At 37.8% G+C, this 25,474-nt stretch overlaps 1 protein-coding gene across 2 annotated transcripts in view; it reads left to right on the top strand.

The window, feature by feature from the left end:
- The window catches only part of LOC128660276 (1-aminocyclopropane-1-carboxylate synthase-like protein 1), a 526,308-nt gene that overhangs the window by 312,012 nt on the left and 188,822 nt on the right, over positions 1–25,474 (top strand). For both annotated transcript variants that reach the window (XM_053714036.1, XM_053714037.1), the window contains one exon: positions 16,921–16,998. In XM_053714036.1, coding sequence (XP_053570011.1) covers positions 16,921–16,998 — 78 coding nt within the window. The remainder of the gene's footprint in view (positions 1–16,920; positions 16,999–25,474) is intronic.

Here is a 25,474-nt window from a genome sequence, read left to right as displayed (position 1 = left end):
TTTTTTTCTTCTTCTCCCCTCTCCTTGCTCTTTTTCTTCTGTATGGCCAGCCGCCTTACAAACTAAGAACTGGATAAAAATAGGAAACTTATTATATCATCCTGGAATATAGGGGGTATAACTTCCCCCATCAAAAGGAAGGCTATCCTTCATCATTTAAAAAAACTATGTACTGACATAGCTTTCCTTAAGGAATCCCACTTATCACTGGCAGAAAGTTTGAAACTTAAATCTCAATGAGTAGGAGAAGTGATTGTTTCCCCTTGACTAGCAAGGAAAAGAGGTGTGGTTATTTTGCTTGGAAAACTGTTTAAATACGAAATTGTTGACTTATATACTGATCCTGAAGGGAGAATTATTATATTAAGTTTAAAAACTATAAATGGGGGGGGGGGCGGAGCCAACACTGGAGCTGAGAGGTCGCATCTTGTGGTAGCTCCGGCTACACTATATACAAAAAACAAATTAGACGACCCCTCAAGCTTCCTTACTCTAATACTAACTGGATCTTGTAAGTGCAGAGGCTTCAGGGAATCAACATCGAACAGTGGGATATCTTTTGGATGCATCCCTACCTTACTTAGGTTTATCTTCCTGATCAGAGTGCTTAGCGGCAGCCATGTTTTTTTTTTACCTACGCAGTGAGCAGCTAACAGGGTAAAAAATTGTACTTTTTGCAGCTATATTGCATTTTGTACTGTAAGCTACTGTGAGAGGCAATATGGATCCAGCGGCTCTCATTCTTAGAGCACTGGGTAATCTCCTGGACGGTTATCAGGCTACATTTGCACATACTCTCAAAAGAGCGGTCTGTTCGACCGGCGCAGACACTACAAGCTCCATCACATTACACCCTGCCTCCATAGCTGCTTGTGAAGCGGATGGCGCCTTGGGGCCCCGGCGTCCATCACCCATTTTGCATAACTCATGGAGAGGCATGGTGGTGAGCCCTGTGACCATAGCACTCCCAGCTGAAGATCCGGATGACAGACAGCTTAGTTATAAGGTGGCGGGCACGACTTCCTCACGTCATATGAACAGATTCAGGGAGATAGTAAACTGCACCGCTTTTACAATAGCCCAGATGCCTCCCATGGTCGGGGTTTGGAGATTCCTTCAACCACTAACAGAGCAGTTCGTTAAGGAGATCCTAGGAGATGTTTACCTACCTGCTGTTGCAATTGAAGAGAGCGGTCAGGGTTCATTACCGGATCTAGAACTAAAAAACCTTAGGGGCATTGGCTAGATGTGCTGTCCGGCAGATCCCTAGGTCCACCATTTCTTAAGTGGTTTCTGTGGAGATCGTTAGAAAGACCTGTTTGGTTGCTTTTGGACTGTGAAATGCCTGCAATAAGGCTAATTACAAAGAACGTTAAATCTGTGTTTTAGGCAAGATAAAATGTTAGTTATTTCTTTGTTTTTTCTATTCCTTTGCGCTCCCTATTTCCTTATATTCCTTTGTTTGAATGTTTGAGAATGCTGTGCTGCGTTAAGCAAATATTTGGAATTGTGCCTGCTACCTATCGTATATAATCTCCCCATATGTGTGGAGCCTTACTTGTGCACTTATGTATATGCAATGCACATGAAAATACCTGTCTTATTTGCTTACGAAACGATCCTTTGTATGATGGGGCACCACTCATGGAGATCTTTGCACTCACTGAGGATATGTTTTATATGTGGGGATGGTAACTTATTCATATAGAACGCTCTCCCTCACATTAGGCTGTTATTTACATGTGCTTTTTATAATTCTGCCATATTTTAGTCTGCAGGGGTAGTTTGCATTTGGACCATCTTGCTATACCTAGACTATCTGTTATTTTATGTCATGGGGGTATCAGAGAGATAAATGTCTTGGATGTCTATATGTTTAATATTTACAAAGCGGCACAGATCTTATGAATTGTGGCTTTTAGTTACTGTTTTACTGTTGCCTATTGACAGTAGTTGTTGTTGCTTAATTACACCACTAGAGGGGAGTCTTAGCTTGCTTCCAAAGCATTCCATGTGTATCTATATTAAACCTGCATGACACTTGCCGAACACATTTCTATACAGATCTGCAGTTCTGAGACTCTATAGCGCTTTCATAATTGCTGGGCTCCTTGTTACTTATACCTCCTGAGTTGTAATAACCATAGTTGATTAAATGTAATCCACTCAACACTAGGCTGCTGTTTGTAATGATGATTTAGTTATATTGCCCATTTTGGTGAGTATATTTATTTTTTGTCTCTCTGTGCCCCTAATAGAAGTACAGATACTATTTTTGTGTTCCAAACCTGCTTCTTAGCTTTTATTAAGCTTCTATTACCCATAAATTAGGGCATTGTGTATGGCAACACCTTCTTTCTATGGGCCCAAACCCAGACAATATGACTCATGCATATTATTACAGACACATTTAGGATTATGTAGCACCAATATAGTCCTTGTTCTGGAAATAAGCTCCGCATTACACTGAGGCTATGTTGAGTTGGAACATGTTTCCTTTTGTTCTTTATCATTTCTCTGATCACTCTCATTCTTTACTCATTAACAATATTAAGGTAGGTTGCCTGTTATGTGTCATGTCAGTGGAGGTTGATTAGGTGTAGGCTGAGGTCTTATATTATTGATGGTCCCCTTTTAATTTTAATCTTAGGTTAGCTGGTCTGGGCTGGATAGTGTTTTTGTTTTTATATATATTATTAGTAAACTCTGGTTAAATCCTATGATGCTATTTGATTATTCTCCGCCCCCTCCCCTTCCCTCTATGCGCGATTTACCTCGTAACATACCGCACGTTTCCTCCAATATATACTCAATGCTTTATGATTGTTTCAAAGCACAAAAAAACTCCCATTATATATATTACATTTAACTTTCCATATGCCTTTGAGATTTTTGATTTGTTGTAATATAAGTTAGATAAATCTCTTGATTGTTTCAAAGCACACAAAAAAAACCCATAAAATTGTGAGGTTAAGATTCTTTATTATGCAACAAATATAGAAAATGTGAGGTTTACCTATAGTATTTTTTGCATAACTGTGATGTAACAGACTTTTTTATTTTGTGGCAACTCAATTGATATGTTCTTTTCTGCATATGTATTTGATTGCTGTAACATATTGTGTTTGTTATTTTATATGTAACCTCAACAAAAACTTTTTAAAAAAACAAAAAAAAAAAAACTATAAATGGTTTGTTTACTTTATGCAATATATATATGCACCCAATGATTTTAATCCATTATTTTGGAATCTCCTACAAACTAGAATATTAAAAATGGTTGATGGACATCTCATTTTAGGAGGAGATTTCAACATGATTCCACAGTTTCCCTTAGATAGGCTCAGACAGGGTAAAAACTCTTCTAAGACCAGCAGAGACAAGCAGGAGAATAAACAATTTAGGAAACTTTTTTTGTAATTTGGGGCTCAGAGATGTATGGAGAGAACAAAATCCTGACACTAAAAATTATACTTGTATCTCAAAAAAATACAATTCGCTCTCTAGGATAGATTTGTTCCTGATCAGTAATAGTTTAATAAACACAGGAGTAAATTCTCTGATTTGCCCTTTCTGCCTTTCGGATCATGCACCTATTATACTGGAAATCTCCTTTTCTCATTTAATTCTTTCTTCGGTCGTTTTCATTTTCCTACCTATCTCTTCAATGATCTTAAATTTAGAAATTACCTTGTTAAAAAATGGGAAGATTGTCTTTTCAATGAAGCACATATGGGTAATCCTGATTTGTTCTGGCAGACTGGTAAAGCAGTCTTGACCGGAGATATTACTTCTTTTATGATCAATTTGAAGAAAAAGCTTCAGAAGAGAGAGAAAGAAACCATAAATTGTTTAGTTAATGCGTATCTTCTAAACTCCTCTAGTGAAAACTGGGTTAAATACCTGAATGCTAAGAAAGAACGAGATACCTTACTTGTTTATTCCACAACATCAATAGAACTACAAAGGCAGGCTAAATATTATAGATATGGTAACAAGTCGGGCAAATTTTTGGCTAGGATCACTAAAAACTCCCTGAGCTCTCAAGGGATTGAAGCGATACAAGTAAGTAATAAGACTTATAAAGACTCTAAACAGATCCTGTCTTTTTTTACCTCATACTATTCAGATTTGTATTCATATAAAGAGCCTAATCTAGATCATAAAGTAGAATTTTGGGATAGTATCTCTGTGCCAAGATACCACAACATCTTTTACCCCTGATTAATGCCCCTAATACTGGTAAAGAAATTTTGCACACTATAGATTCCATAGCTTTACACAAAACTCCAGGACCAGACTTACTTCCCAATGAATTATATAAATTGTTGAAACCTAATATTACTCTCTATCTTAAAAATCTGTTTAATTAATAATTTATAAACAAAGAACCATGTTCAGATGCCTTCACTGCATCCTGGACTACTTTGATCTTAAAGAAAGGTGAAAACCCTCTGGAAATGGGTTCCTACAGATCAATAGCTCTATTAAATTCTGATTACAAAATTCTGACTACTATTTTTGCTACGAGATTGCAGAGTCATTTAAGCCAAATAATTCACTCAGATCAGGTTGGTTTTCTTAAAGGCAGGAATGCTTCTGCTAAGATCAGATAATTATTTCTCACAATAGATTATTAGAAATTCGGTCTACAAGGGCTTTTTTTCCATTTAGCAAAGAATATTTATAATACTTCTAAAACAGCTTTATTAATTAATGACCAGCTAACTGAGAATATAAGTCTTTTTAGCAAGGGACTAGACAAGGATGTCCGCTCTCACTTCTTCTATTTATTAAAGCCATAGAATCTCTAGCCATAGTGATTCGACAGAGAGTTGAGGGTACTAAAATTGGTAAAAAAGAAGTTAAAATTGAACTGTTTATAAAGTAAACACATTAAAATCTGAAATGTTTTGGATTAAGGAACATCAGTCATCTACTGTAGACATACGATTCAAAACGGTCACACACTCATTTGCATACCTGGGTATTAAGATTTCATGAGACCCAAGCACCTGGTACACTTTGAATATTACAGAAATACTTTTGAAGGTCAAAGAAGATCTGCTCCGTTGGCATAATTTGCCATAAAACATTCAGGAAGGATTGCTTTGTTTAAAATAATCTCCTTCCCTAACATTTTATATATAATTCAGAATATCCCTATAATGCTTTAAAAAAAGATCTCCATAATTTTTATTCATCACTATCATATTTTATATGGCAAGGTAAAAATTCTAGAATTGCTTTGAAAAGATTATTTTTGGGAAAAGAACATGGTGGCCTGGTGCTGCCCGACCTAAAACTCTATAGTTTGGTCTCTTTGGTGAAGTTTTGCGTAGGTTGGCTTGGGGCTTTGGATTATTTCTCTCAGTTTGACCTCAAAGAAAACATTCTATACCCATACTCACCCATAGCCCTCCTCCACTGTAATCTCAAAACTATTCATAGATCAGTTAAAAATGTAGCCTCGGTATATAATTTATTGCTTGCTTGGCAGAAGGTAGTTGCAAAGCTGGGTCTTCATCACGCAATTTCCAATTACCAGATCACCATGGGGAATCCTGAATTTACTCCAGGAATCCAAGCTAAGATATTTGAAAAATGGGCCAGTTTGGGGCTTCTTAAGGTGGCACAATTTGTGGACTTTAACCTATATACAGTTAAATCCTTCTCTGTTATAAAAGAACAGTATCTTTTAGATAATAAGGACTTTTTTTTGCTTATCTTCAGATCAGACATTATATTTCCAATCTTATCACTCTCTATATGGTTGGAATTGGAACTGGGCAAAATTAGATTCCTGGATTAAATTAGTTCAACATGGTCTTTGTTCTATCTCTCCCTGGTATAGACTGCTAGCGGGAACTAGAGGAGAAGATAACTTAACCTATGTCTTTAATAAATGGCAACCCTTATTATCAAATCTTCATACTCTTGATATAAAATATTCTATTAACAGGGTACGTGAAACCACACTTTCAGCCTCTTGGAGAGAATTTCATCTTAAACTATTATATTTGACATATTGTACCCCCTATAAGGGATATAAATGGCATAACTTAGATTTTAATAAATGCCCTAAATGTCAACTATTTGGTGCAGATCTAATGCATATGCTATGGGATTGCCCGAAAATAAAGCAACTGTGGTTAAAAGTTCAATACTGGATTAATACGGCTCTTAAAATGTCTTCTTTAACCTTTTCCAAGCATAATATAATCCTCCTCTTTCCCTATATTAGTGCTATGCCTAATAATAAAATTATCAACTCTTGCATTTTGTGCATAAAAAGCCTCATCTTCCATAAATGAAAAGATAAGACAATACCCAAATTTACAGAAATGATGAGCTTTAGCAAAAAGCAATGCATAATTGAACAGAGAGATACAGATAGTAATGTAGATTCACAAGTACGATCCTTTTTTGGGAAATTGTCAATTTTTATCCAATTGCTCTCTAAGGAAGACAAGGATATTATGATTTTTCCATTCAGGGATTCAGATCTAATTTTATTGGGAATTTGGTAGGTTCATGGATGGTACCTTGAAGAGTAGAGAGAGGGGAGGATCAAAAAATATTGGATAATTATTACCTTTTTTGTGTTTTTGTTTTTATCTTGTCTTGTTTTCTCTTATGTCCCTACCACATTTTATTGGCCAGCCTTCTAGGCATCTGTATACGCTAAATAATAATAAGGTAACTCTTACTAATAGAAAATATTTTCTTGCATTGTAAATAATTATCCCACAATGTGGAATTTTCTTTGTTTTGTATTTTTTTTTCTCTCTTTTTTTTTATTAGTTAAAATATAAAACCCCTACAATGTGTACACTGAATGGAAATGATACTGATTTCAGGTTAAATGAAAATGAATATGATGTATACTCCTATGCTTTTTTTTCTTTCTATGTGCCCTGCATGGCGTCTAATTGATGTACTTATTCCTTTACTTTTTTTTTCTTTTTTGTATGCTGTACACATCGTCGGTACTAAATAAAGATTTAAAAAAAAAAATCAGTAATCCTCATTGCTCCAGCTTGGCCTCGCAGAACTTGGTTTGCAGATCTGGTGCAGATGTCCAGTTGTCCTCCTTGGCCTCTTCTTCTGTGTCATGAGATTCTGTCTCAAGGTCTATTTTCATCATTATTTAAAACCTCTAAACTTGATAGCTTGGAGCTTGAATGGTTATTTTTCTTTTTAATATATTTTTTTATTGGATGAAAATGGTAACAATACATATTAGTGCAATTCAAGTTACATTGGATACATATGAATGATGCTATTCCATTAATCTACAATGCGAGAGCTTAACATCCAAAATTTTCTTGTATGATGGGTGAATTATTAAGATAACATTACACAACTTGATAGTAAAACAAAACCTTGGTTGGTCTCTATAGTCATGCCGAAAAACGTTAGTCTCTGTACCCAATTCGATACAGGGATATGCCTTTTAATTCGTACCTATCTATTTTACGGAGGGGTGTTTCCCAACTAGTGGTCACTATCATATCATATAGGCATGCAAGACAATCAGTGTGTGTGCATTCGGGTTTCCCAATAGAACTTTATATTATGAAACATCTCCATATCTTTTCTAATGAAATAGCCATATTCCTCTAATTGGATCGAATGATCCATGAGTGATTCCCAGGCCCGGTATGTGGGGATTGATTGTGATTTCCAATTAGCTGCTATGAGGGATTTTGCTGTGTTTAAGGCCAGTTGTATTAATTTCCTACGTATTTTGCTCTTGCAGTGTGGGAGTAGGTTCAATAATGCAGTAGTAGGGTGCATATGATATTCACTATGTTGATTGCTAATGGATTTAATAAATTCCTCTATTCTTAGCCAAAAGGGCTGTAGTTTAGAGCAGGACCACCATATATGAAGCATGGTGCCCCTACCGCCACAACCCCTCCAACATGTATAGGAAGCCGATGGGTATATCGTCTTGATCCTCACTGGGGTGAGGTACCACCTCGTCAGTATTTTAAAATTGAGCTCCAACGCCTTGGCAGATACCGAGGATGTGCTAGTGTTATGCACAATGTATTTCCATTCTTTGTCAGTTAACTCCCTACCCAACTCCCTGTGCCATCTGTCCCTATAATTAGGAGCATCTTTTACGTCATTCTGAGAAAGGGCTTTCTTGGCCCATGCCAATGTATGACTTAGTGTCTGATCACCCAGACATAGTTGCTCAAACAAGGTGGGTCGTCTGATCATCTCTTCTCTTTCTGGTGAAGTGGACAGGAGGTGGTGAAGTTGATAGTACTTCAACCATCTCGAGAAGGCCCCTCCCATTATGTCTTTTAGGTCAGTCATCTGTTTGAGTTTACCGTCAGATAGAAATTTGTATATGGGTGTCGTGTATCCTATCTCCCAATCATGTTGTTTAGTGAGTTTTTATTCTAGTCCTCCATGCAGTTCCGCGTTAGGTGACACTGGGGACATTGGGGATCTCAAGGACGATACGCTGCTAGCATCAGCTATATTATTGTCCCAAATCTCGAACACATGCCGATACAATGGGTATGCCTTGACCCAAGGCGGACGGCACTTCTTTTCCACCCAGCACAACACTCCTGGAAAGGGGGATTTCAAAATATGGGAATCTAGTGCTACCCAGGCTTTATTTTCTGCATTGCGGTGCCAATCTAGTATTTTTTGTAAGCATTTAGCTTTATAGTATACTTCTATGTTGGGTAGTCCCAAGCCCCCTCCACGGGTGGGTCGGTACATTGTTGCTTTGAGAATTCTCGGCTTAATTTTACCCCAAACATAGTTGTTTAACAATTTTTGAAGTTTGTTGCGAAATGAGGTATTCAAAGTAATTGGCACCGTTTGGAGCAAATAAAGGATTCTGGGCAGTGCATTCATTTTCACCGCCTGGATACGGCCCCACCAAGAAATAGATTTATCACTCCACCTATTTAGATCTTTGTTTAGTTCATTATATAGGGTTTGATAGTTCCGTTCGAACAGAATGTTAGGTTTGGGGGACAGGTATATTCCTAGGTATTTAATGGCCTTTTTTTGAGGGCTGAATGGACATTTCTCTAGTAACTCAGTGTATTCTGCTTTTGGCAGATTGATGTTTAGAATCTCCGACTTTTGGTCATTTATAAGAAAGTTGGCGTGAGAACCAAACTCCCTAAACTCGCTTAGTACTGCTGCTATCGATTCTGTGGGGTTGGTCAGTGTAAACAACACGTCATCCGCGTAGAGTGACAACTTATAGTTCTCTTGGCCTATTTTTATGCCGGAGACGTGTGCATTTTGTCTGATTCTATGCGCCAATATTTCCATGCTCAACACGAATAAAAGAGGAGACAAGGGGCATCCCTGTCTGGTTCCATTTCGTATAACAAACGGTTCCGATAATATTTTATTTGCTTTTACTTTAGCCGAGGGGCTGTGATATATACTGAAAATTCGTTTTATAATGGTTTCCCTGAATCCCATTTTACTTAACACCACCCGCAGAAATCTCCAATCCAGGCGGTCAAACGCTTTTTCAGCATCAGCGGAGACAATCACCATTCCCAGATTGTGAATTTTAGCATAGTCAATTAATTGCAGTGTTCTAATGGTGTTGTCTCTCGCTTCTCGCCCTGGGACAAAACCTACTTGGTCTAGGTGGACGATCTGGGGTAAGATTTTATTGATTCGCCCTGCTAAGATTTTTGCAAAGAGTTTAAGATCCGTGTTGAGCAGGGAAATGGGTCTATAGCTACTTAGTAAAGTGGCTGGTTTATTTGGTTTAGGCAGTACGGAGATATGGGCTTCCAGGCATTCAGCTGGGAAATAGCCCAGTTCGTCTATGTGTTGGAAAGTCTTCAACAGGTGTGGGGCTATAGAGGTTTTATATGTTTTATAGTAGTCATTGGAGTAGCCGTCCGGGCCCGGGCTTTTATTATTTGGAAGTGTTTCAATGGCGTTCATGATCTCCTTCAAAGTGAAAGGAGAGTCCAGAATATCCGCTTCATGAGCAGAGATTTTAGGAGTGTCTACAGTTTCTAAATATTGGTTAAGTGCGTTCAGATTATCCGAATCACCCTGCCTAGCGATATTGTATAGTTTGGTATAGTAGTCTCCAAACACATTTGCTATTTTTTGGGGCTCTGTTTCTGTTTGTCCTGTAGCATTATCCATTTTAAAAATGTGGGCCTGATACGTCTTTTTGGCTACACTTCTCGCCAGCCAGGCACCGGCTTTGTTGCTGTTATGGAAATACATTTTCTTAAGATAAAAAGCTTTTTTTGTTTTCATTCCGTTGCAAAAGCTGTCTAAAAGCCTCTCTAGCTTTATTGACTAACTGTGTAAGGTCTTCCCTCATAGGGTTGAGTTTATGACGCTGTTCCGCTAGCTTTAACTCTGAGAGTAACTTGTTATATTCTGTATTGTATTTTTTCCGTAGTATTGCTTTTTGCATAATCAACTCCCCCCTAATAGTTGCCTTATGGGCCAACCAATTGTTAATCCCATTCGTGTCTGTCGGAGTGTTGTGCTGGAAGAATTCTTTTATCTGCTCACCTATATATTTTTTGGTGGTTGGGTTGTGTAATATAGTGGGATCTAGACGCCATGGGACTTGGCGTTGAGGCATTGATGGCCAATTAAGTTCCAGAGTGATCGATGCATGGTCTGACCACGAAATCGTCAGGATATCCGCATCCGTGGCCAGTGCTATATTGTTATGATCTATCAGCCAGTAATCTATTCTGGAATAGGAGTGGCATGGGTGTGAGTAAAAGGTGTAACTACGTGACCTGGGATGATTCAGCCTCCATACATCCATTAGTAATAATGTATCTATCTTTTGGGTGATTCGTGTCCTGTGTTTTTGAGCTATTTGACTTTTCCCTGTGGAGCTGTCGACACAAGGGTCCAAAGTGATATTTAAGTCGCCACCTACTATTACCACTCCCCCCTGAACCTCTCCCAATTTAGTTAGAGCTCTATTGTAAAACTGTTGTTGACCAGTATTTGGCGCATAAATGTTCATTAACGTTAGTTGCATATTATATAGCTTTCCTACTAGTAGCAAAAACCTGCCGTCCTCATCTGCATGCTTTTCTAAGACCTGGAATGGGATTTCTCTACTAATTAAAATGCCCACCCCATTCTTTTTCCCGATGTTAGAACTAAAAATTTGTTGAGTGTAAATTTTCGAATATAAGGGAGGGACATTATTCTTTGAAAAATGTGTTTCCTGAAGGAATACTATCGATCCTTGTAGTTTTTTAAACCAGGCCAGGGCCATGGACCGCTTGTTAGGAGAGTTCAGGCCCCTACAGTTTTGTGATATCAATTTTATATCATAAGGCATAGGCTAGATATCTGTTCTGTAGTAGCACATTCTTATTCTGTAATTCTATCGATTGGGCAATATAGCACTTTATGACACATAGTAGAGACCAACAATAAACAACAAAAACACAAACCTGCTAACAAAATAAAACAATAACCACATTTTAACCATAAGCATGATCATTAGTTACAAACTCTCAAGTGAGAGGTAAATCAATAAGATAGGGGAATTCAAAGACCTAATTCGGTCTAGACACAGATGGGGTTTCAAAGAGTAAGGGAAGTGCACATGTTTATACATTCATTTTTATTTTTATTTATTTATTTATTTATTTATTTTTTTTCATTTTTTTTTTCTTCTCTTCTCCTCCCAACTAAGCTATAGCGCCTCTGATACACAAGAAGGAAAAGAAAAACCAAAAAAAAAAAAAAAAAAAAGGCAGAGTCTTTCACAGTCATTGGTAAATAGCCCTTATATGGGGTTGTATGTTCTCATAGTCTTTCCCATCGGGATTCGGCTTTAATTCCCAGTAAGGGGCTTCAGACATCACAACAAGATATACATAAAACAATATTACCTGAGTGTAGAGTCTCTGCAAAACGACAAGGACAGTCCAAGAACTGTCTTCAAGGCACCTGCGGACCACCTTGGTCGGCCTATTTCCAGAGTGGTCTGTTTCATCCAATGTCAGGATCTTGAGCTGCTGAAGAGCTACTCGGGATAGGAGCTCTTGTTCTTTTCCGTTGAACTGTTTGCCAGCGTGGTCTTTGCTGTAGTTTGTGAAGGCTTTCTGGAGCTTTTGTCTCGTGGAGTGATGGCAAGGAGGGCTGTGGTATTCCGAGTTGGGTGCAGAAGGGTTCCAAATCTTCTAGAGATTTATAGGTGTGCATTCGGTTGTCCCTCAGCACCTTAATGCTGAAAGGGAACCCCCACCTATAAGGGATCCCTTTATCCTGTAGATGTTGCGTTGTTTCTTTTCTGTTTTGTAGAGTGAATGGGCTGAGGTCGGAATAAATTTGTAATTGTTGCCCTTGGTAGGTTATTGATTGCTGTTGCCTCGCCGCTTTCATGATTCTTTCTTTGTCTAGATATCTATGAAACTTTATGATTACATCCCTTGGGGGTCCTTGTCTTTAGGTTGTGGACGCAGCGCCCTATGGGCTCTATCTAATGGCAAATCAGTAAATTCTGGGACTTTTAGTATGGTTTTGAACAAGTCCTGAAGGGAGGAGAGCAGATTCTCAGGAGCAATTCTTTCTGGTAAGCCTCTAATCCTTATGTTCTGCCTCCTCCCTCTATTGTCCAGATCCTCTAATTTTTCTTGAAGAAAAGATATTTGAGATTCTTGAGTGGATAATTTTCTGATTATTAGGTCCATATCTGAGGTTTGAGTCTCTGACTGTTCCTCCAAGTATTCCACTCTGTTGCCTAATTCATTAACCTCTTTCTGTACCTCTGCTAGCCCATCTTTGATCATACGGCCCACCTGCTGTATGAATGAGGTGAGGTCCCCCTTTGTGGGGAGGTCTTTCAAGTCCGCTCTTGTGAGTGGAGTGTCTAGTGTCGTGTTTTGTAGATTTTCCCCCTCCTCTGGCGCCTGGGATGAGTCCTCATCATCTGTTGTCATTGCATGGGTTGTTTTAAAAAACATATTCATTTTATTAGAGCTAGCTTTCAAGCCCTTATCATTTTTGAGTGATCTCTTTGATGCCATACTTGTGTGGATAGGTAAAGCACAGAGTGAAATGTCCCTTCCTGGAGCTAGTGCCTTGCAGGTCACAAAGATAGGATATGATGTAGCTGCTAAACAGTTTTAAACCTTTTTTTGCGCCGCTCCTATTTCTTTTCTGATCTTTTTCTCCCTTTCTTTCTTTCTTTCTTTCTTTCTTTCTTTCTTTCTTTCTTTCTTTCTTTATTTATTGACTTGTTTTTTATTTAGGGATGTGGAGCTGTATAGACAATAAAATCAGTCATAGGCCTACTCAACTGTCAATAAAAGTTCTCCAGTCAAGTGCAAATAAACAGGAGGAAAGTGGTAATGCTAGTGCTTGTATTTCTGTGACACTGTTTGCAGCTTTTAAGAATTATGAATATTGTTAGGCAGGTCTGCTTATGTGGGCTAAAGAATTGTGTATGAGGGTCTGATCTCAGTTTCTTGTGTCCCTTTGACAATTCCCCAGGCCAAGTAACAAGCTGCGTGGGCTTGCTGACCAGGCTGCAGCCGCTGTACAAAGGCTGTCCCTTATTTTTGCTGGCAGTTCACAGCTACAAGTTACTGGTCTGCAGCGATAGCGTGACACACGTGAGAGCGACAAATCTCCAATGTGGTAACAAACAGGTTGCTCCCTGATCCCAGCGCTACAATCCGCTATGGTGTGAGTATACCCCTTTGCTTAATGTATAACTGTAATGAGGTATGGCGCTCACCTTACAAGTACGTGGGTGTTGTAATGGCCACCGCTCCGAAATCCTTCTCCTCGCTCCCTCCTCTGTGATATTCGTTCCCAGAAATAAAGAACAGGCAAATGGCCAAGTTAGATAGCCACGTTAAATAAGAGTATCCGGTGTGAGATCTTTGTAGCGTTTCACGAGATCTTTGTCCTCCGTGCAGAGTTTATGTTACTCCTGAAATGGCGGATTTAGCGCTCCCTTTTCGGCAGTGCTGGAACAGATCTCTCACTTCCCTCTCGCTTAAAATGTGTATCGAGGTTCTTTGCTTCTTAATACATACTCTTGTGCAACTAAAGCATAGTTTTATTTAGACTTATTCCCCCACTGTGTCTATTGACTCTAAGAGCTTCACATCAAAGCGGCCATTTCAGTCCATGGTCGGCTCCGCCCCCCCTCCAAATCTTGAATGGTTATTTTTAAGACAGATTTTTATTTTCTGATTCTATCATTAAAACTTTGGATGAGGCCCATAAACCTGTGACAAGGAAGATTAATCACAAGGTGTTGAAGGCTTTTATTTGCTGGGGTTTGAAACATAGGTTTAGTTGGCACTCGTTTAGAATTCTTCAATTTCTTCAGGATGGTTAGGATAAGGGTTTATCCACTAGTTATTTAAAGGGCAGCTCTTTCTGTCTTGTTTCACAAGAGGATTACTAAATTTTTGGATATTCAGAATTTTGTCCATGCCTTAGCCAGGATTAGGCATATGTAGAAGGCGGTGCTTCAAGCCCTCTCTGTTGATCATCTGGAGTCCAGAACAGATCTCAGAAAATTAAAGCCACAATAGTGAAAAACTTTTATAACAATGCAAAGTAAAAAAAGGAGGAACCTGCAAAACACATAAAACCAAATAAATATTCCTTGGAGAAGAAATTGGTTTAATCACAGTCTTAATCCTGACTAAGGAGAAACAAACAATAAGAAACAATAGGGTTAGCACTTTCCTATAGGGTTGTGCAGCTCGCTAAAGCCCATTCTACCAGATCATTTGCTACTTCATGAGTCTTTAACAATGAGGCCTCTGTTGATCAAATTTTCAAGGCAGAGACTTGGTCTTCCTTGCATACTTTTTCTAAATTCTACCATTTTTATGTTTTTTTCTTCTTCTGAAGCAGCTTTTCATAGTTAAGTCCTTCAGACGACTGTTTTTGGGCATTAAATATTTTGTATATTTCTTTCTGCATTTAAATAAATAAATATTTGGAACAGTATAAGTCTTGTCCTGCCCAGATTACTTGTGGACTCCACAACTTAGGCATTAGATCCAAGGAGTATTAGATTGTGACCTTGTTTTTTTTTCTGATGGCAGTTCAAGTATGAATAAATAAATTGTGGGGACATAGGAGCGCCACCCAAAGGGGGCTTAAGTGTGCTGGTGGAAAAGCTGTGCCCAAAGAGATTATCAATATGGGTGTATAATGGCCAAAAAACAATTCATAATACTGTATTACTAAAGAGCATAGAAATAACAAATAGTAGTGTATTAATAACACATAGTACTGTATTAATAAGGAGCATAGACATAGGGTGAAAAATACAGACAATAAAGAATATATAAAAACATATGTTGCATATAAAAACGGGTTTAATCCAAGGAATATATGGAATAAGATTGCTAGAACTATGTGGCAATCTAGCAGAGTTATTTACAATCTAGAGTAAAATGTTTAAAAAGCAACTGGGAAAAACATATGTCAAACATATGACAAAATAAGGGTATAACAAAAAAAGGAACAATAAAGAAAATAATGAATGATATTAATGAATCTGAGCTCAGATAAAGGGAAGTCCCATATATAAAGCAATGATACAGTCACAAAGTCTATACAGTCACAAAGAGTAAAAAATACAGTGGAGGTCCAATGTGGAAGGATCCAGAGAAGATCATTCCACATTGGACCTCCACTGGATTTGTTACTATTTGTGACTGTATAGACTTTGGGACTATATCGTTGCTTTATATATGGGACCTTTCTTTATCTAAACTCAGATTCATTAATATCATTCATTAATTTCTTTATTGTTCCTTTTTTTGTTATACCCTTATTTTGTCATATGTTTGACATATGTTTTTCACCGTTGCTTTTTAAACATTTTACTCTAGATTGTAAATAACTCTGCTAGATTGCCACATAGTTCTAGCAATCTTGTTCCATATATTCCTTGGATTAAAACCGTTTTTATATATAACATATATTTTTATATATTCTTTATTGTCTGTGTTTTTCACCCTATTTCTACGCTCCTTGTTAATACAGTACTATGTGTTATTTCTATGCTCTTTAGTAATACAGTATTATGTGTTATTTCTACGCTCCTTATTAATACAGTACTATGTGTTATTTCTACGCTCTTTAGTAATACAGTACTATGTGTTATTTCTACGCTCTTTAGTAATACAGTATTATGTGTTGTTTCTACGCTCCTTATTAATACAGTACTATGTGTTATTTCTACGCTCTTTAGTAATACAGTACTATGTGTTATTTCTACGCTCTTTAGTAATACAGTATTATGTGTTGTTTCTACGCTCCTTATTAATACAGTACTATGTGTTATTTCTACGCTCTTTAGTAATACAGTACTATGTGTTATTTCTACGCTCTTTAGTAATACAGTATTATGTGTTGTTTTTGGCCATTATACACCCATATTGATAATCTCTTTGGGCCCAGCTTTTCCACCAGCACACTTAAGCCCCCTTTGGGTGGCGCTCCTATGTTCCCACAATTTATTTATTTATTCGTCTGTACGGCCCTGTTAGGTGGCCTTTTTTATAGTTAGTTTGTGTGCTTTGCTCTCCTGGTGCTGACTACTAACCATTTTTATTTTAGGCAGTTCAAGCATGGACCTCTTTTATACTTGCTCTTTTTTTATTACTCATATTTCTTTTCCTACCTTCTTCTTTTCTGGCTTGGCTTGGCTATAATTCCCAGGCATAATAAATAGTGGACTCTGACCCCCATGAAATAAATTCATTTATCATGTAAGCATAAATTATAGTTTTAAAATTAACAGCTATAACAATTTTTAGACTCGCTAAGATACTGATTTACCATTGTGTATCATATCAGACACCTTCACATAAAGCAGATGGTTTGTTATACTGTGGTACCTTACAATTACACGTTTTTTTTATTCCTTGGAAGGTGGCAGAAGGTGAAAGTTATCCATTTGAGCTGACAATACCGAAGTTGGAGGATGCTATGGAAAATGGAAAAAAGCAGGTGAGTGCAGTATATTGTGCTCTGCTGATTTTATTAAACATTTTATTAAACGGATATTAGTCTCCTTTTTTTTTTTTTAGCTTTGCATGGTATATATTAGCAATTAAGCACTGTGTACAAAATAAATATACAACAACAGAAAGGTAGAAGGCTGCCAGATAAAGTTTTTGTTTTTAAAGTCTTCAAATCACTTCTTATAATACGAAGGACTAGAACACAAGTGACGTGCCATTTAGCGCTCCCGCTCATGTGTAAACATTTATTGCACGCAGAGTGTGCATTACAAGTTGAAAGCAAAATTTTTGCACTAACGTCAGGACTTCGTATATTGCGACAGTGCTAACTTATTCTCCCTATAGACTTCAATGGAGAGCGTAGAAGAAAAATACATATCGCTCGCGCACTTACCTTATATTGGTTACTAATATTTCAAATTCTAATGTTCTTCACATACAGGACAATGTTATCTTTATTTTAAATAAATATTTCTATATACATCTATACCTGTATAGCTTTCCCTATAGATATATATTTTACGTTAACATTATCACACATATATACAGTATATATATATATATATATATATATATATATATAAATTTAAATAAATTCTATGTGAAGAACATTGGAATGTAAAATATGGGTAATGCGCTTTGGGTTTCACTCAGTGTTGGGTTAAGACACATGAAGAATTAGTTATCTTAAGGCCCGTTATGTAAATATTAAATATATAATTATATATAATGATATATAATGAAAGAAGGAGGAGAAAATACTACTCAAAAGATAACTGATGCAAATCCTTAAAAAATGTATTAAACTAAAACTATAGACAAGAAAGTAAAATGACACATGCTACTGTCACTTTAAAAGAAGGAAACCTGCACACAGATATCTTAGGAAAATGCCAAAATGTATTCAATTCCTAAAGAAAAATATGCTAATGACTAGATTAAATGACTAGAACGTATATACACACAATCATACGTAACACAATCACAAAAAGTAAAAAAAGTGAGCATATAAGGTACAGGAGCTCATTACAAACACGGATAGTTCTATACACAATTCAGTACTGACTTTCAAAGCTGGGTTGCAACCATCAGGCTGCACATCGCTTCTCTACAGCTCGCAATCTCCCCAAGTGATAGAGCTAGCTAGCATGTGATAAGTCCCGAGGTATACCTTTAAATAATACACGCCAGATACTCAGCGTTCCGCCACTTTATTCACAGTGTCAGGCTGGTCAGTGATGAAAATGACGTAGGAGGTGGGTGTGCTTGATGTCTTTGCACACCTCTTATCTGATTGGATGAAATTCAGAAACCTCGATACCACAGGCCGTCCTGCCTGTCAATCATGAGATAGACTTGAAAGTATAGTGTAGCATGGTTTATCAACCTTAAAGTGAACTGAACATGAACTTCCTACAAACACAGTTCTGTGTTAGATTGCTCAGTGAGATATGTCCGATCCAACCCATTCAGGGTATTCCGTGGATGTCCGGAAACTCCTCCCACCAGCAAAATGGTAAATTGAAAGTTCACCAGTAGTTTGTACAGACTTCTCCATTTCCAAGTATGATCACAATAAAAAGATCCATAAGCCTTATGTTGCAAATGGAAGTACACACGAAGTGCCCACGTCTCGAGCGTTTAACCCCCATAACTCTCTGGTGTGTCAGGGACTTCGTCAGGGCATAATTACAAATCCAGAAACACCTATTTTATAGCATCTGTCTGTGCTCAGGTGATCAATATTAGAGATCCTTAAGGGGGACTACACCATCTTAATAAATAGCTCAATAGGAACTGCCCAATTAAACAGTTGCAGTATTTAAACAGAATGTTACCACATAATTCCTAGTGTCAACATTTTTATACCATCACTGCTGCTATGTATTACAATTTCATGCAAATCCTTTCACATGGCGCTCACTCTCACACATCAAACTATATAAGTATATAGATACACATATCGGCTACGAAGTGTTATGAGATAGTATCCAACAGAAAAAGAAAAGAAAGAGCATATGTACAGAAGAAGGAAAAATAAGAATACTTCATTCAAATTTATAACTGATAAAGAGCTGTTTTACACACATATACTACAAAAAACTGGCATATTCCAGTTTATCCTTTAGACCAATTGGAAGTCTGGTCTTCAGTCTGAAGATCCACTTGGCTTCCTTCTGAAGTAATACTTTATTATTATACCCCTCCCTCTACCTGAGGAGATCCCTTTATCAATTGCCACAAACCTCAAGGATTGCGCATTGCTATTATGAACATGGGCAAAATGCCTTGCAACATTTGTATCTCTCTCTTTCACAATATCATCTCTGTATTCTTGTACCTGGTCCTTTATGGCCCTTTTTGTTTTACCCACATAAAAAACTGGGCACGAACACCGCAAAAGGTATACAACCCCAGTAGAGTTGCAGTTAAAGAAAAACCTAATATCATACAATTTCACCCCATCTACTGTGAATTTTTTGTGTGCTGTCCATGTGGCAGCAATACACACAGTGACCACAAGGGAAACTGCCCTTTATTCCTTTGTTTTTTCACAGCCAATCTGAGTCTGAGGGTCCTCTTACAAACTGACTTCTTACTAGTTTGTCCTTTAGACTTGGGGCTTTTCTAACCACCATAGCTGGTTCTAACCCTACCACATCTCCTACTTTCTTTCATGTAATTGGCAAGAGTCCATGAACTATTGACATATGGGATATACAATCCTACCAGGAGAAGCAAAGTTTCCTAAAACTCAAAATGCATATAAATACACCCCTTACTACACCCACAATTCAGTTTTACAAACTTTGCCTCCTATGGAGGTGATGAAGTAAGTTTGTTCTAAGATTTCTATGTTGATATGCGATTCTCAGCATTTTGAATCCCGGTTCCTCTCAGATACAGTAAATGTCAGAGGGATGTGAAGGCAGTATCACCTATTTAATGCAATGGTTTTCCTCACGGGAGACCTATTTCATAGGTTCTCTGTTATTGGTCGTAGAGATTCATCTCCTACCTCCCTTATTCAGATCAACGATATACTCTCATATTCCATTACCTCTACTGATAACTGTTTCAGTACTTGTTTGGCTTTCTGCTATATGTGGATGGGTGTCTTTCGATGTCTCAATTTGATCCTGTCTCAGAAATCACTGTTGGTACCCTGCTGCCTAATAACAGTTCTACCAAAACTAAGTGCATTTGTTGTAAATTTGTGGAGATTATATCTCCAGCTGTGGTATGTAATAGTTGTCATGATAAGCTTTTACATGCAGAGAATGTGTCCATCAGTGATAGTACAATGTCTGTTGTTCCTTCAACATCTAATGTACATGATATACCTGTGACTATAAAAGATTTTATTGCTGATGCGATTCAGAAGGCTTTGTCTGCCATCCCGCCTTCTAATAAACGTAAAAGGTCTTTTAAAACTTCTCATAAAGTTGATGAAATTTCAAATGACCGACAACATACTGAATTATCCTCCTCTGATGAGGATCTATCTGATTCAGAAGATCCTTCCTCAGATATTGACATTGACAAATCTACTTATTTATTTAAAATGGAGTATATTCGTTTCTTGTTAAAAGAGGTGTTGATTACATTGGATATTGAGGAAACTAGTCCTCTTGATATTAACCCTTTAAGGACACAGCTTTCAGTTTGCTCAATTGTTTTATGGCGGAAAAATTCCGTCATATGTCCTTAAGAGGTTAAAACTAGTAAACATTTAAATTCTGTTTATAAACCTCCTGTGGTTACTCCAGAGGTTTTTACAGTTCCTGATGCTATTTCTGATATGATTTCTAAGGAATGGAATAGGCCTGGTACTTCTTTTATTCCTTAAAAAAATCGTATCCTTTGCCAGCAGTTAGATTGGAGTTCTTGGAAAAGATCCCCAAAGTTGATGGTGCTATTTCTACTCTTGCTAAATGTACTACTATTACTATGGAAGATAGTACTTCTTTTAAAGACCCTTTAGATAGGAAACTTGAATCTTATCTAAGGAAAGCTTATTCATATTCTGGTCATCTCCTCAGGCCTGCCATTTCTATGGTTGATGTTGCAGCTGCATCAACTTTTTGGCTGGAAAGTCTAGCGCAACAGGAAATGGATCCTGATTTGTCTAGCTGTCACATATACGTTTTACTGGTGTGCATATGCCTTTAAGGGGCGGCAATTACACTTAGCATTCCGCTATTTAATCCTCCTATTCCTCCCTCATAGGGATTTACAGAAAGAGGTTCTTCAGCTGTGACATTAATACCAAGCCCGAAATTAACCCAGTGGATTTAGTTACACATGTGCAATCACTAACAGACAAAGTAGAAAACATGTCTTTGGCACTTACTAATTTACAACAGGAAAATACTGCATTAAAAGCTTACATTAAGGAAATAGCTGACAAACAAAAGTTTGAGATTCTGCCTGAACCACAAATTAGCCCACCTGATAAATTCTCTGGAGAACGTAAGCACTTTAGGAATGCCTGCTATTTAATGTTCACACTAAAACCTAAGACCTTTTCCACGGATCACGCCAAGGTCCTTACTGTTATTTCCTATCTCAGTGGTGAGGCACGTATATGGGCTAACTCCTTTTTTGAAGCTAATGACCCTGTGTTATACTCATTAGATGCATTTTTCACATCAATGTCTCAATTATATGATGATCCATTCAAACAGCTAACAGCTGAGAATGCTCTGCGGTCATTAAAGCAACATAAACACCCTGTGGAAGATTATATCACAGAATTTAAAAGGTGGTCTAAAGATACAGGCTGGAATGAGCTATCCCTAAAAAAACAATTTCGCTTGGGTTTATCAGACACACTCAAGGACGAAATAGCAAGGGTACCCCTACCTGACTCACTAGAAGAGCTTATTAACTTATCCATCAGCCTTGATAGGCGTCTAAGAGAGCGCAGACATGAGCGTACTTTATCTGACACTACCACTAGGCGTCTGCCCACACCCACACCCACATACAGTAGGTCTCCATCCAGAGCTACATCTGAACCTATGGAGATTGGGGTCATCAGAGGTCCTCTCACGCCACAAGAGAAACTACGCAGAAGATGCAAGAATTTTTGTCTATACTGTGGCTCCCCTGACCATAATGTGAAGGACTGTCCATCCCTATCACGCCAGAAGACGGGTAAGACCTGTGTTATGAGCACTTCCTCCCCCTCTGACAAAACAGACTCTAGTCATTTTTCCTTATCTGTTCTTTTACAGTGGGAGACCCAGAGACTCCACTCCAAAGTGATCATTGACTCAGGAGCCAATTCTAATTATATAGATTTAAACTATACACAAATTAATAAAATTCCACTCATTTAAAAACATAAACCTGTCTCAGTAAGAGTTATTGATGGCACTCAGATGTCATCAGGTCATATCTGTTATCAAACCATACCCATTAAGGTTACCACTGAGACAGACCATACTGAATATATAACCTTTGATGTAATTCCTCTAGCTATTTTTCCTCTTATCCTAGGGTATACTTGGTTATGTTTACATGATCCACAAATCTCTTGGCACACTTCTACACTAACATTTAACTCAGACTATTGTAAGTCAACATGCCAATTCCATCAACATATTCTCCAAACTTCAGAATGTAATATTCCTTCTGAATATACAGATTTTCTTGAAGTTTTTAGTAAGAAAGAGTCAGAGAATTTACCGCCTCATCGCAAGTATGACTGCCCTATAGACCTACTGCCAGGTGTTGATATTCCTTGTGGCCATATCTATCGTCTTTCTAGCTCTGAATTATCTCATTTGAAGAACTATATTGAGAAGAACTTGCAAAAAGGGTTCATTAGGCCATCCACCTCTCCAGCAGGTTCGGGCATGTTTTTTGTAAAAAACAAAGATGGTAGCCTTCGATCAATTGTTGATTATAGGGAACTTAATTTGCGTACTGTAAAGAATAGATACCCTCTCCCTCTTATTCCAGAACTTATAGAGCGTTTAGAGGGATCCTCTTACTTCACAAAATTTGATTTAAGAGGAGCATATAACCTGGTACGTGTGCGCAAAGGGGATGAATGGCTCACAGCTTTCCGTATTCGATATGGACTATCCGAGTATACTGTGATGCTATTCGGCCTCTGCAACGCTCCTGCCACTTTCCAACACCTGATAAACAATATCTTTAAAGACTTACTTGACATCTATGTAGTAGTTTATCTAGACGACATCCTCATTTACTCAAAGAATAAGCAGGACCATATTAAACACGTATGATCTGTACTTTCACGACTACGTGAAAATCAGTTGTACGCTAAACCCGAGAAGTGTACCTTTCACACCGATACGATAACATTCTTAGGTTATGTTTTATTTCACAGAAATATTGCTAAGCTTCCTGATATTCACAGTTTTGTACAGGCTTTGGTCCTTGGAGTCTTAATTTGGTTTTGAAGGCTTTACAGGCTCCTCCGTTTGAGCTTATGCATTCTTTGGACATTAAACTACTTTCTTGGAAAGTGTTGTTCCTTTTGGCCATCTCTTCTGCTCGAAGAGTTTCCGAATTATCTGCTCTTTCTTGTGAATCTCTTTTTCTGATTTTCCATCAGGATAAGGCAGTTTTGCGGACTTCATTTAAATTTCTACCTAAGGTTGTGAATTCTAACAACATTAATAGAGAAATTGTTGTCCCTTCTTTGTGTCCTAATCCTAAGAATTCTTTGAAGAGATCCTTATATTCTTTGGATGTGGTAAGAGCTTTGAAATATTATGTTGAAGCTACTAAAGATTTCAGGAAGACTTCTAGTCGATTTGTTATCTTTTCTGGTTCTAGGAAAGGTCAGAAGGCTTCTACCATTTCCTTGGCATCTTGGTTAAAGCTTTTAATTCATCAGGCTTATTTGGAGTCGGGTCAGGCCCCGCCTCAGAGAATTACAGCTCATTCTACTAGATCAGTCTCTACTTTGTGGGCTTTTAAGAATGAAACTTCAGTTGATCAGATTTGCAAAGCAGCAACTTGGTCTTCTTTGCATACATTTACTAAATTCTACCGTTTTTATGTATTTTTTCAGGCAGCTGTTTCAGTTTGATTCTTCTGCTTATGTTTAAGTTTTTTCTTTTCATTATGAAAATAAACGTATAATTTGGGTTGTGGATTAATTTTTTTCAGCGGAAAATGGCTGTTATCATTTTATCCCTCCCTTTCTAGTGACTCTTCTGTGGAGTTCCACATCTTGGGTTTTACTATCCCATACGTCAAAAGCTCATGGACTCTTGCCAATTACATGAAAGAAAACATAATTTATGTAAGAACGTACCTGATAAATTAATTTCTTTCATATTGGCAAGAGTCCATGAGACCCACCCTATTTATGGTGGTCATGATAGGAAGTCAGTGAATTAAGTGGAGCAAGATGAAAATGAAACTGATAGTGACATTGATCAAAGTACAATATTTCTAGCTATGGTGGATAAAATAAATGTAGAACAAGATGAAGTATATGTTGAGATTCTTGTGAGCACACTAAACATACCAATTAAATTCAAGATTGATACAGGTGCACAAGTAAATTGCATTCCTGCTAGCACATATTATGAAAAACTGGCAAACATATGTGAGCTTGAAAAGTCTGGTCTGTCAAAACTTATTGGTTATGGAGGACACCGGCTACATGTACTGGGAAAGTGCTCATATCAATGCATGTTACAAAACAAAAAACTTACGGCTAGATTTAGAGTTTTGTCGGTAACGACCCGCGTAGCTAACGCTGGCTTTTTTCTGGCCGCACCTTTAAAATAACTCTGGTATTGAGAGTCCACAGAATGGCTGCGTTAGGCTCCAAAAAGGGAGCGTACAGGCATATTTAACGCTACTGCAACTCTCAATACCAGAGTTGCTTACGGAAGCAGCCCCATTGTTTGCTATGGGGAAACACTTCCTACGTCTGCACCTAACACCCTAACATGTACCCCGAGTCTAAACACCCCTAACCTTACACTTATTAACCCCTAATCTGCCGCCCCCGCTATCGCTGACCCCTGCATATTATTATTAACCCCTAATCTGCCGCTCCGTAAACCGCCGCTACTTACATTATCCCTATGTACCCCTAATCTGCTGCCCTAACATCGCCGACCCCTATATTATATTTATTAACCCCTAATCTGCCCCCCACAACGTCGCCTCCACCTGCCTACACTTACTAACCCCTAATCTGTCGAGCGGACCGCACCGCTATTATAATAAAGTTATTAACCCCTAATCCGCCTCACTAACCCTATAATAAATAGTATTAACCCCTAATCTGCCCTCCCTAACATCGCCGACACCTAACTTCAAACATTAACCCCTAATCTGCCGACTGGAGCTCACCGCTATTCTAATAAATGTATTAACCCCTAAAGCTAAGTCTAACCCTAACACTAACACCCCCCTAAGTTAAATATAATTTAAATCTAACAAAATTAATTAACTCTTAT

This window comes from Bombina bombina, chromosome 5 (assembly GCF_027579735.1).
Source record: "Bombina bombina isolate aBomBom1 chromosome 5, aBomBom1.pri, whole genome shotgun sequence".
In the NCBI taxonomy this organism is placed as follows: domain Eukaryota; kingdom Metazoa; phylum Chordata; class Amphibia; order Anura; family Bombinatoridae; genus Bombina; species Bombina bombina.
The sequence above is the reverse complement of the archived record's forward strand: the minus strand, read 5'-3'. Positions and strand labels throughout refer to the sequence as shown.